General features: G+C 42.5%; 2 protein-coding genes across 2 annotated transcripts in view; one reads left to right on the top strand and one right to left on the bottom strand.

Annotated features, from left to right (window-relative positions):
- Positions 1-13,028, top strand: part of LOC113214361 (protein dopey-1 homolog) — a gene marked incomplete at its 5' end in the record, with an annotated part of 29,024 nt that overhangs the window by 6,080 nt on the left and 9,916 nt on the right.
- LOC113214363 (3'-5' exoribonuclease 1) lies at positions 4,549-7,858 on the bottom strand. Its single transcript, XM_026433700.2, has 7 exons — positions 7,485-7,858; positions 7,019-7,317; positions 6,806-6,944; positions 6,536-6,685; positions 6,312-6,395; positions 5,984-6,220; positions 4,549-5,891 (listed from the first exon to the last, which is right to left on the bottom strand). The coding sequence occupies exons 1-7, from the start codon at positions 7,509-7,511 to the stop codon at positions 5,631-5,633; spliced, it is 1,197 nt and encodes a 398-aa protein (XP_026289485.1). The 5' UTR covers positions 7,512-7,858; the 3' UTR covers positions 4,549-5,630.

Raw genomic sequence — 13,028 nt, 5'->3', positions numbered from 1 at the left:
GGGAATGACGCGGGGAAGCAATGGCATCTCTGTGCTCATCGTCAAAGCGCTTTTGTTGTTGCATGAGCGCTGCACTCGGGGATTTGAGGGAGAGGGAGAGGGCGTTCATTCGGTGCACCTTTTCTTCTCTTTTCGTTCCCGTTTTATTTATCCCCGCTTCGCACCCTTTTAGCTGCTCTGGTCTGAGTTGCTTTCGTGCGCTTTCGCCGCCTGACCGGGACGCGATCAAAAGTGCTACCGGGAGTGTTGCCGTCCCTTCGCTCTCTGGCTGCCGCTTGCCGTGCTGCAGGTGCACCTCGCCCCGCCCTGCCCCGCCCCACCTTGCCCCACCCCACCACGTCCCGCTACGATACTGCGCCCCAAAATTAACTTCTAATCTTGATGAAAAAGGTTCGGAACGAGGGCGGATAAGGCGTCTCCCTCCCCTCATACCTCCCCCCCCCCCCTCTCTCTCTCTCGCTCGCTCTCTCCGTCTCTCTCTCCGTCTCTCTTTCTCTCTCGCTCACTCACTGGCTCACCTGCGCAGCCGAGGCTCTCCTGGATTAAATGTTCGACTCGGCCCGTTCTGCTCGGCGCCCCAGGAGCTCGCCCCAGTTCGCGCTGTACTGCCACGCATTCTCTGTCTCTGTCTGTCTGTCTGCCTGTCTATCTGTCTGTCTTTCTGTCTGTCTCTGTCTGTCCCTGTCTCCACACTGATAAACAAAGTGTGAAATTAGCGTGCACATGTATGGAAGTGATCAACACAACGCTGAAAACTTTTAAGTGTTTGACTTGGTATTTGCACACTAAAACGTGTTTACCAGTAAAGTTGAACACTTAAAAGCGTGCAATTTTGGAGGTTTGCCATCAAGCTTTGGACACTTTCAAGTGTTCAAATTTACCGTAGAACACTTGTAACTATTCAAAATTCCCGTCCAACCCCTACGAGCGTGCACTATCGAGTAGAACACTACCAATGTGTACGCGAGTTGCACACTTTATTCGTCAGTGCACGAGCACGAGATACAACACTGAGTGTTTCAAACTCATCGGGAAGACTATGAGAGATTTGATCATGTTGGCGCAATCCACATCGTTCTCTTATCTTCTTCCATACGGCGCGATCCGGCCAGGAAGGGAAAACTATTGGGGGAGGTGGCGGGGGGGCCGGGGGGCTGCTTAGACAGGCTGTTACCCGGTCCGGCAGCCCGGGCCGGGCCCGGGGGCCTGGCGGCTTTAACGGCGCACTAACTCTGGTCCCGGCCCGCCCCCGCCGGCCCTGCCAGCCCGGGTGACAACGCCCGGAAGTGCCCGGAAAGGACGGACTGAGCCTCGAGTGCTGAATCGATCCGTGTAACTTAAGCCCCACTATCAGCAGCGGAGTTTAGCGGGGCGCCGTCGTCTGCCAGAGGGCCCTGGAGCGAGGCTGGGGACGCTGGAAGAGCTGCTCAGCAACAAGTCTGATGAGCGAGCGCCCGCAGCTCAACCTGGGCACGTGGAGGAGGACTGCTGGGAAATTGGGGTGATGCTCCTGGAGAAGCAGAGAGAGGGAATGCTGGAGAAGTAGGGGGTTCGTGCTGGAGAAATGGTGGGGACCTACTGCCGAAAACTTTAGTGGGTCGAATGTAGAGTGATAGTTACCAAACCGTCAACATTTCTCCAGTTCACTGTTTAAATTAACAATATAACTGCACTAGAAATTAAAAACAAGACACGAAGAATAAGCGTGGCACATATTTTTATAGTCAAGTAATCTAAGTTTTGGATTGATTTTTTTTTCGTTCAAATTTCATCAAATCTGTACTGTGGAAGCAAGTGTTTTTCCTGTTTTCGCTGCTGTCCAGGGGTGGCCGTTGGCGTCCACCCTTGGGATTACCACGATACCGTCTGCTGTCCCCAGGTCCGTGAGCGACCACCTGCACGTCAACATGCGACTGCGCACCACGTCGAGCTCGGGGCTGGTGCTCTGGCTGGGCCGCCTGCCCGAGGACGACGACGAGGAGGTGCGGGCCGTCCACCAGCGCCACGGCGTGCACCCCTCCTTCGGCAACGACTTCCTCGCCGTGGCCGTCCAGGACGGGCTGGTGCACCTGCGCCTGGACCTCGGCTCGGGCGAGCTCTTCCTCGGCTACAACCTCACCAGGGTCGACGACGGCCAGTGGCACCGCATCAACATCCACAGGTTAGTGGCGGTGCTCGCGCTGGTCTCCTTTACGACGACGGGATGCTCGTTGACGACGACCTGGTGGTGTTGCAGGCGCGGCCAGGAGGCGACCATCAGCGTCGACAACGGGCCGGCATTCGGCCGCACCGCCCCGGGCCGCCTGCGGCAGCTCAATGCCAACACCGGCCTCTACGTGGGTGAGTAGCTCACCCACCTGCGAGCGCAGCTCGCCTGGGCGGTAGGCCACCAGCGAACGCGGCTGCGCCGGCCCGTCCCCGGTGGCCTACCTGCAGGCGCCCGCCGCCGCCGGCCTCCAGGGCTCCGTAACTTATTACTTAACTGCGTTATAACGAGTAACTTTTACTGTAGTCCTTTGGCAACAAGTTAGTTATTCGACTTGCCCAAATTTTTCTTACAGTATGTACGATTAATATCGGGTATATTTCAAAATCGATAACCTTAACTTTTAATTTGTCATGTTTTTTTTTGTTTACGTTGATTAACATTCGTTCGCGTTGTGATGCGTTACGGAGCCCTTCCTCACGGTGTGGGTGGTGTGTTGCAGGCGGCGTGCCCGACCCGGCGCGACTGACACGCGGGCGCTACGCCTCCGGCATGGTGGGCTGCGTCGCCGACCTGCTGCTGGGCGAGAACCTCGACTTCCACGTACGCCTCGACGCGCCCTCCGGGGAGCCCGTCAACGTGGCCGCGTGTGGCTAGTGAGCTCGCTCCGCCCCGCCGCCCAGCCCCGCCGCCCGCGCGCCGCGAAAACGGTGCAAAACCGTGTGAAAATACATACCGTCCCACACCAGAGCGAATTTGTTTTTCGTAGAGATCGAAACAGAAGTCTGGAATCCGAAACGTTTGCAATTGCGTAAGGACAATACGTAACACCGCGAATTACTGCGCTATGATTTCGCTTATCAATATGAGTCGTTTTTTTTTCTACCCCCTTTATGAATTCTGTTTGGAAGTAAGAAAAAAAAAGCTTCGTTGTCGACGAAAAAGAAAGATGCACTGGAAGGTGGTCGGGCGACTAGGCTCTAAAGTGGCTGCAGGCTCTGCTCTGCCCCACCCCCACCCAGGCCGAATGCCGATGGTGGGTCCTTTTCATAATTCCTCTTCTCCTGGTCTACTTTTTGTCAATTGCAGAAGAAATTAAATGTCCTCGTCCGCCCTAATGAGAAATAGTTGTATATAAGGCATACCGGGATGGCACATTCTTAACTATGCTCCTTAAATGTTTGGGTTTAGCGTTAAGCCCCAGATGCAAGGTATTTTAAAATTCCGTTCTATGCTTCTTTTCTCAACTTGGATGTAAAACTTTTGTCAGAGCCTAATGGCAGGTGGTGAGGAATAGAGATTTGCCTAATAAAGTAAGTTTTTGTGCAGGGGGAGGGGAGGGAGTTGGAGTATAAGGGAGGGGGAGGGCAAAGCTTTCCAATTAAGACTGAAAAAAAAAGTTAAGAAACTCATAAGGGCCATCTCCACTTGTACCTTTGCCGTGAGACAATGGAGAGAGAAGAGAAGTGACCATTGGGATCGCTTTTCGTCAGTCAATTTTGTTACAATTTTCTTTTGTGTGTATAGATGAGATATAGTATGTAAGAGATCTTTTGTTTAAGGCAAGATAAAAGCTCTTAACTTGTGTGAATCATATGTTGGCTGCAGTGGCAACAAAGTGCTATCTCATGCCAATTTAAGGACTCGCAACCTTGAACTTGGGATCATTTTCCTCCAACTTCAGGCTAAGTGGACAAGACTCAAATATTACCGTGAGAATTCCCTGCCCCCAATTATTTCTTGGTAGAGCTGAATCTTTGTTTGGTTGGGACTGCAAAGTATGTATTTGCTTAGTCAATTTTCAAAAGAATCTAGCATATCCTTTGAGGCTCAAACTTGAGCACCCCACAGTATTAGAAAATACGCACATTTTCTCAATGAATGTTGATATTGGTCCATTATTAAATATCATTCCACATCCCTTTAATGTGGCCATATCTTTCGTATCACTTTTCCATTTTTTTCTTTGGTTTATCAATTTTAATTGTTGTGTGCCGATGAGCCCATCATCTCACCCTCATTAGCACATGTTTGACTGACCTAGAAGTATCTGACTTGTTGTTCTTAAGTATCGTAAAAAATGTGATGAAGACCATTCTCTATGTACTCGTTTTGCTTTAATGCAAAATAATAAATAAGCAATTGTAAAATTGAGAATATAGTACAGGAATGATTCTATAGATAGCAAAGCAGAAAGTGCCACAGATTGGCCTTAGTGAATCTGCAGATACGTCCTAGCAGCCAACTGTTTCAGGTGGATATATGGCTCATAAGCCAGTATTAGAATCAAGAGGTTCAGAAACTTGATTTTAACATAGAAATTTGAGTTATGTACCATTAAATTGTAGGCCTCTGGAAGCATTTATTTTCTCTATTTCATATTTTATCATCTCTCATGTCTATATTTAATAAGAGATTAGAAACCATATCCTTCATCAGCTTTCTATCCCACTCAAAATAAGGGGCAATCAGAAAAAAAATTCATAGATGTTTTGATTTCATAGATGAAAAGTGGTGCATTATTGATAGCTGTCTCAAATCATTCAGTGATAAGGGACATAGATGTATTTTAAGGCTTATAATAGTTAGATGCTATGTTAGTTTTGTAACTAAGATAATGTCTTCACTAGTTCTTCAACAGCTGATTGAAATGTAGCAATATTTACATATCATATGAATACTGAAAAAAATCAGTATACTTGATGTCCTGCATGTCCTTCCTGCCTTACTTGCACCCTCACACAAGCAAGTGAGTTGAGCCTTCTGTCAATAATTTGTTGTTACTTGTTGCATATCCAAGCAGTGCTGGAATATCAGCACACATCTAAGAGAATTTAACTCTGTTGCGCTTAAGATGATAAAACCTGTTACTGTACATTATAACCAGTCATGTATAGCACGGCCTACATCAAATAAAGAAGAATCCACAAGTGCGTTCCTTTCCTATTGACTAAATATCCAAAGATGTTGTGCGAATAAGTACTTCATAGATATATTAAGAACAATTGCATCTTTTCTTTGCACCAGCTCTTTCCTACAAGTTCTACACCATAACACAATCCAGTAACAAGTTCATATCAATACAAAAATAGATCATATAAATCTAACACTTCTGATGCCTGGCACAGAACTTATCAAACTTAAAGTAAGTAATATAACAATTAAGTATTTTGGTAAATGAAACTGATCAATAGTGCCAAACAAAGATATGCAAACCACCAAGAAAAAATAAACTAAACAGCCAACATCAGTTGAATGTATATACAATCACAGCAACATTCAAAACCATAACTGTCATGAAATTGAATCCATAGATATTTCATTTCATATCTTAAATTACACAAGTCTTGGACACAAGAAACAAAAATTCTAATTGGCTTATTAAATAAGCTTTCATTACACAGCACAAAAGCATGCTTTCAGTTCAAACATATTCTTGTTTTCTCAGTGCCGAAAATTTATTATTGGTCCAAAGTATAGGTACCTCATCTTCATTGGGATCAGAATCAGAAGAGCTTTCTGGTGCCTTATCCTCATTGGCACTTTCTTCTTGTTTTGCTTTAGTGTGCTGCCCTCTTTCTTTTGAATCATTTTCTTTCTGAGAAGATGTATTTTTGGGAGATGTACAATCAACTGAAGACTTGGGTGCAGAACAGGCAAGTGAAGCATTGCGAAGTCTCTCCAACTACAAAGAAATTGTAGAAGTAAAATTAATTCAAGTGACATTTTGCAGGATAAAAGTAGATGTTTTCACAATCAGTATTTTTATTATCTTACCAAGTCACCCATTCCATTTGTACGCTTTTGGACGATAGCTGTGGCAGACGATAGCAAAACCTTTTCTCTACTTCGATAGTCTTTAAGAGTCAGGCGTTCATTAATATGAAGCGGAGCATGCTCATCTATCAATACAAGCAGAATGCGGGCAATGTTTTTAGCATCGTCTAGACCACAGTGAGGCCTTCCTTCAAACTCCATGCCAAGGGTTTCTAACATGCCTTTCAAGTTGTAATGCTGGAGAGGGCATTAAAATTTTACTTAAAGTCAGAAATCAGTTGGCAAGAAGAAAATTGTCCAAATGACACATTGATTTAAATAAACATACCATTCTCTTCTTGTAATAATTTCGAAATGATTTACGAATGTTAAGCCATCTCTTGGCCCATGTTGGGTACGTCACTCCAGCAACCTGATGCATGAATATCAAAATTAATTCACATGGTACAGTATTGTAATTGCTTAAATACAGCAAATAGTATCATAACATTTTCAAGGTCGGATTTGGTTCTAAAAATTGATTTCTTTTAACTAGTTACATGAGGTACTTACTTTACACTGACCATGGAAAAACTGAGCCATGTCCCAAGGGCCATCAGTTACCAAAATACATTTGTGAGAGGAATGTAGGCCATGACTTGACATCCATTCCTCAAACTTCCGTAACACTGTTTCAAAGGTGTCTGCAGCATCAACTGTTGCCTACAAAACAGATAAATAGAGAAAAGTTGCAGGATTTCTGAAAATATGTATGCACCAGCAAAATCTATTCCATTTGAACACAAATTTTTAATGATGAGTTTGCAATATATAAGTACATACTTGTGTTATACCAGTTAACTGAATACAGAAATCTGATAATGTTGGATTGATTTCTGGTCTAACATACGACTGAAAAGTATCAATGATAGCTTTGTCTTTAGAGCTGACAAGAACAGCCGGAAACTCAATAATTTCATGTCTGAAAAAAATAAATGCCTAGATGATGAGAGTAGTAAGAAGCATATAACACGATTAGTAAGAATTTATACTAACGGGTAATCAGGTGCATTAACTGTGTTACAAGTTGCTTCAAAATCAACAACTAAATAATAGGGTGCAAATTTAACTGATGGTAAAACGTTGACAGACGATAGCTTTTGCACTCTGTAATGGTTTTTGAGCCGTTTTACCAAGACATCGCGACTTCCCCCAGTATGCAGGTTGTTTTCTTTCAGATTGGCAACAAGCTCTCCTCTTGACATCTGGTGCACTTTACCGAAAAGTAAAGTAAGTGATCTGACGAGATCCCTCTTCTCATCGTCTGGTAAGTCACTTTGCGCGAGGTCATGGTACTGGAATAAGAGACACAGCACGGGTGTAATTAAAATGCTGTTATCTCATACAAGTGCAAATAAACTTAATGTTTGGTTGTTTTCCTTCACTTGACCTTTTCTGACATTTATAGTGAAGAATGAAATATGAAGTACGGTACATGTAGATATATTAAAATGCAGCTTACCCAGGTACTTGAATTAGGGCCCTCCATAATAACAGGTTTTTTAAAAAGGCATGCGTAAAATTGAACGTAAAAATTAAAGACATCAATCAGAAAGAATTTATTTCAGTTGTAAATGGCGCGGCAGATTTTCAAGTTTTTTCTAAAATCGGTTGACAGGTAGCAGAACAACCCCGACGAATAATGAAGATTTCGATAGAAGTTGGAGCATCGGGTGTTGATGTTGATCATAATACTTTTGGCTGCAATCTGCCGTCAAAGTAGCCCACAGTCGAAAAAATAGAAAACAAAACTGTTTTTGATTGAGAGACTTATGCCCTTGGAGGTCTAGATTGCCATGCACAGGTTATGATTATTTGCATGACGATTGACGATGTTGGGGGGAGGGAGCAGATGGCCGTTGGAGTTGGTTCCAGTCACGCACGTACATGTGTTCGGAAACGTTCGGTTCTCGCTTCGGCTTCCCTTCGGATCTTCGTCTGCTGGTCTGCTTCGAACCGTGGTGCGTACTTCGCAGTAGACACTCAATTATTTACCATTCCCACAATGGCGATGTGTTCCCACCAGCTTTTTGATTGAAAACACCAATGGTGTCTTGCTATCAGCTGACGCATACATGCCAAAAAGAGAAAACGCGCGTCTTATCAGCCTTACGCACCATGTCAAACTCCTTGCTTTGACAGGTTCCTCTCGTAAGTCCCTTGACTCGCTGCGAATTGTATTTTGTATGTGTGCGCTGTAGCTATAGCCTACCTTCTGGTATAGGTGTGTCTGATACTTGTGGTGTAATCATTTTGGTTTAATAATAAAAACACAAGCTGGGGTGGCAATGTCTACAATTGGAACGTCATTCATTTACCTCGAAGCCAAGTAGACCTGTCTTCTAAAGTTACATGTTGGCTTGTTTGTCTGCTGACTGACACTGTCATTATTTTGAGACTGGCTTCAGTCCTTGTTTACAATTTTAGTAATAATGTGTTTTTATTCTTCTTTTTTTATTTTTCGTTTATTTTATTGTTAACTTTTGTAATATTTGTATGCCTTGAGGTAATGTTCAACTACACAATCACTAATGATCAAGAAAGGTTAAACCACCTGCTAAATTGTTTTCAGGAGTAAAAGTTGAAGATCACAATTCATAATCATGGAGGAGTACGAACTGATGAAAGACTCAAAATACAGGGTGTAAGTTGCTGCATATAATTAATAACATGTATGCCTTTAATTTTTAAATGTTCTGTTTGATGTAGGACAGTTGTATCTTGTTGATAGGTATGTCTCTGCTGTAGACAAAGCCCTGAAGAATTTTGAATACACAAGTGAATGGGCTGATCTTATATCCGCTCTTGGAAAGTTAAACAAGGTAGGTTAATTAAGTGTTACTATACATGTACTGGCTATCGTATAGTTTTTGAACTATATCTTTTGATTTGTACATTCAGGTGCTTTCAAGTCATATGAAATATCAAGTTATTCCAAGACGCATAAAGATTAGTAAACGTTTGGCCCAGTGCATGCATCCAGCTTTGCCATCTGGAGTACATTTGAAAGCTTTAGAAACATATGACATCATTTTCAAGTCTATGGGAACTAGCAGACTGAGCCATGAATTGTTTATTTACAGTGCAGGCAAGTCTAAATATTATACTGTTCTTCTTGTTGCTACAAGCTTTGCTGTCTCAAATTTCATTTTTTTTAATCTATTTTTTTTTTTTTTTTGTTATTTTAGGTCTATTCCCATTGCTTGGACACGCAGCAATGAACGTGAGGCCATCTTTGCTCACTGTCTATGAAACTCATTTTGTACCACTCGGAGAGAGATTGTGTCCTGCTCTCAGTGGCTTTCTGAGTGGTGTTCTTCCAGGCTTAGAGGAAGGATCAGATCACTTTGACAGAACCAACAGTCTCTTAGAAAAAGTTTGTGATGGTGTTGGTGCTGCTCATTTTTATACTTGCCTGTGGGACTGCCTATCAAGTAACTCAATCATAAGACTCCCAGCAATTTGTTTCATCCTGGCCCACTTCAATAGAAAGCTCAGTACAGAAGATCAGCTTCACATAATGGGTACTGATATAGAAGTTATGGTCCAAGGGCTTTGCACTGCAGTGCAGGACTCCAGTGTCCTTGTACAGAGAAGTGCCCTTGATCTCCTCCTCGTGGGGTTTCCCCTTCACAACAGCCAATTAGTCAGATCAGATATGGTACGTCTGGTCACTGCATCGCTGAATACTATCCTACGCCGTGACATGTCTCTGAATAGGTATAGATAAATTTTTAATTTTGTCTTTATCTTTGCACCACAATTTTGTCAATCATGCCCATTGAATATTCTTTTTGTAGGCGGTTATTTGCATGGCTCCTTGGATCTGAAGTAAATTTCTCTCTTTTGAGTCCTGATCATCCTTTGATCAAATCCCCTTCAGTGTCATATTTTCAACTCTTTTCTCAAGAAATGTTGGTACAGGTAACAGTATTTTATTATCTATACAATTTTTATTATCTCTCTTATCACGTAAGTGCCCTTTCCTGAAACTCTACCTTTACTTCCTCACCCTTTTCAGGCTATTCGCACATCTCTAAATCAAGTTTTGGCAGAAGCTAATCATGACCTCAAGCCTTTCCGAATTTTAGTGTCTCTGCTAGATAAACCTGAGATTGGGCCAATGATTCTCGACTTCATTTTGTATGAAGTTTTCAGGTAAATCTGCCATTTATCCAAATATTTGATCAAAGAAATTTATTATTATTTCAATTTAATTCTTTTGGTGAATTTTGTTGTTGTAGGACGTTGTATCTAGCATCAGCCGAAAAACAGGGTGCTGAAGGAAGAATGAAGGATCTCCATCGAAACCTGTAGGCATACTTTTGTATCTTTTATTATTATTATGCTGTATCTTATTTTTTGGTTTTTTTGTATTATCGCATCTAAATCAAAACAATTTTTGTCCCTCCCTTAAATGCAGAACTCAACCCACAAATAACCAAGAGCTCTTTAAATCAGTTAATCTGCTCTTCAGCTCTTTGGAACCAGCATACATATGGCAATATGCGGGCTCCCTTATTGAAAAAGCTTGTATCATGCATCATGATTCAATGTTGACTGGTCAAGATATTCATGAGAATGTTGAGTCTGTTAGACCAGTTGGCTCAGGTCAACCTTGTCTTGTTGAGGTGTGTTAATAGACCCATAGTCTGTCAACTAAATGTAAACTGTAACTTACTTGTCTATGTAAATGTGTGGTAAAATCTCTGTCTTTTCTTACAGGTCTGCCAACTAATAAGTTGTTTATTGGACGCTGTTCCTTTAGAATCATACATTGACACAACATTAGAGCATTTACCAAATTTATTTTTGCTCATTGTAAATCAAATGGTTTTACCTGATATTCTTTACACTCCCCATCAGTTGGTTACGTGCCTCCAGCTCTGCTCCAAAGTTTTGTCTCGAGTCCAGCCTCAGCCAACAACCTCTAAATGTAACGGTTTTACTGATTCAGTACGCCCACGGGCTAAAACTGTATCATTCAGTCAAAGACGAAATAGTGATAGCAGTCAAACCCTAATTCTGGAGGGTAATGTGGACCGGCTGAAGGATCTGTCTCTCAGCGATCATCATTTAGAGTCGGATGTCAACCTAAAAATGGAAATGTCGACTCGAAGCATCAGTGTCGGAGCCCGACTGGAAGCAGAGCAATCTACTAGCGATGACATTTGTAACATTAAAAAAATGACTGACTGCACAGCTGAGCCGAAAATTGACAGTCAATGCTTTACACCCAATCTTATTCTGGATGAATGTCGTAAGCGATATGAAGAGCTGTTTGTTCTGTTAGTTTCAAGCAACAGAATAATAAACTGGCAATCTCATGAGTTCTCAAAACTCTTTGAATGTTTAATGATTGCATCATGTTCTGAAGTAGAAAGAAATGATACCTCTGGCCTAGAAATATTATTGAAAGCTTGTATTACAAATACTGAGCCAGAGTTTGATACAAACCAAGCTCTACTGAAGAACCCAATTAAAATACCTAAATCCAATTGTTGGAGGGAAACAGGAGTATTGGACATGTCAGTACAGCTTGAAGCTCAGTCAACAGAGTGGGAGGATGTGTTTTGTGCTGCCTGCACTCTTCTCGTTGATTTGTCTACATTTCCATCTTATTGCCAGCCACTTGAAACATTTCCACAACCGACACCAACTGAAATGCCACCCTGGTTGCAACTGCTCACAGTTTGTTGCTGCTGGCTTGGCCAGTCACCCTCAATGCAGCTTGCTGCTATTTCAACTTTGTTAGACCTGATTGCTGTAACATCCAAAAATATTCCTCATCAGATTTCAAGCTCTGAAAACAGTGTAGTAACTCCTGTTGTATTGACACCTTTACTTATGCAAAATGAAGTACAAACTTTGGAGAACTGCACATGTGCCATGCAGGTGTGTCCATGATTTGACTGAAATTTTTGATTTTAAGCTGGCCCTATGATTTGCATGCCACAATTTTTTTCCACCTAATTATTTTACATTAAAAGGTCTTTTTTTTATTTTTCAGGTGATAGCACACTGGTTATGGCGTCATTTGAGCAATGGTGGGGCTCTTGAGGCTCGCTCTGTTGCACTCCTGCAGCAGCTGCACGACACAGTGATTACAGACGATATTGTGGAAGCAACAATTGGAGAGTTCATCAGTCAGGAAGATGATGAAGCTCAGTTAAGAGGATTTCAAACTTTTGCTACATTTTGGCATGCTTCAAGAGTAATGTGTAATAAGAGCAAACGGCCATTTTTAAAGTGAGACCTGAGACTAGAGTCCTAAAATTTATCTGTCTGTTTTTTTACAACTCCAACTAGAACATACCAAATCATTTATTTGTAATTTTTCCTTTCCCAGGTCACTTTTGAGAATGCTTGATAATCTTGCCCTTCCTGACAGTAGTCCATTAAAGCTCACAGCTCAGAGTTGGCTTCTTCACACTCTAATGCGAGGCGATGTTCCTCGTCTTCTGGATCCATTACTTCTACCTCTACTTGCACCCACAACAGCTCGGGTTTCAGTGCTCCGTGTATCAATACAGCATAGAAGTACTGTGCTGCCCAATGAAGCTGATAAAGCAGAGTCAAGAATTTTTGCTATCAGTTCTGAAGATGGCAATGTTATCTACCATGTTACTCCAGTGCAGTCTTCAGGTTCGTTGCAAGAGTTCAATTTTTAGAAGGCGGCCATCGTATGTTTTTAACAAATTGTTTCTAGTCTAAGATAAAAACCCTTTTTTGTTTCATCATGAAACAGATCAGAAGCAAAGTGATTCAGTCAGAGCAAGACGAATTTTTACAGTTGCAACACTAGTAAGGCACTGCACCTATGAAAGGGATGTGGCGAGCTTTGAGTACTGTCCTTCAAGTCTTATGTCTTGGGCAATACCATCTGCTCTTACTGGAAACTACACTGTGACCAGCAATGATGGTGATAGCTCCACGAGCATTAGCAGCTCTTGCTCGAGCTCTTTAGTGACTGCAAGTGCAGGTCCCCAGTCAATCCCAGCGGAGA

Source organism: Frankliniella occidentalis, unplaced genomic scaffold (genome assembly GCF_000697945.3).
Source record: "Frankliniella occidentalis isolate FOCC.00 unplaced genomic scaffold, Focc_3.1 Scaffold74, whole genome shotgun sequence".
Classification (NCBI taxonomy): domain Eukaryota; kingdom Metazoa; phylum Arthropoda; class Insecta; order Thysanoptera; family Thripidae; genus Frankliniella; species Frankliniella occidentalis.
This window is presented reverse-complemented; position numbering and strand designations above follow the sequence as displayed.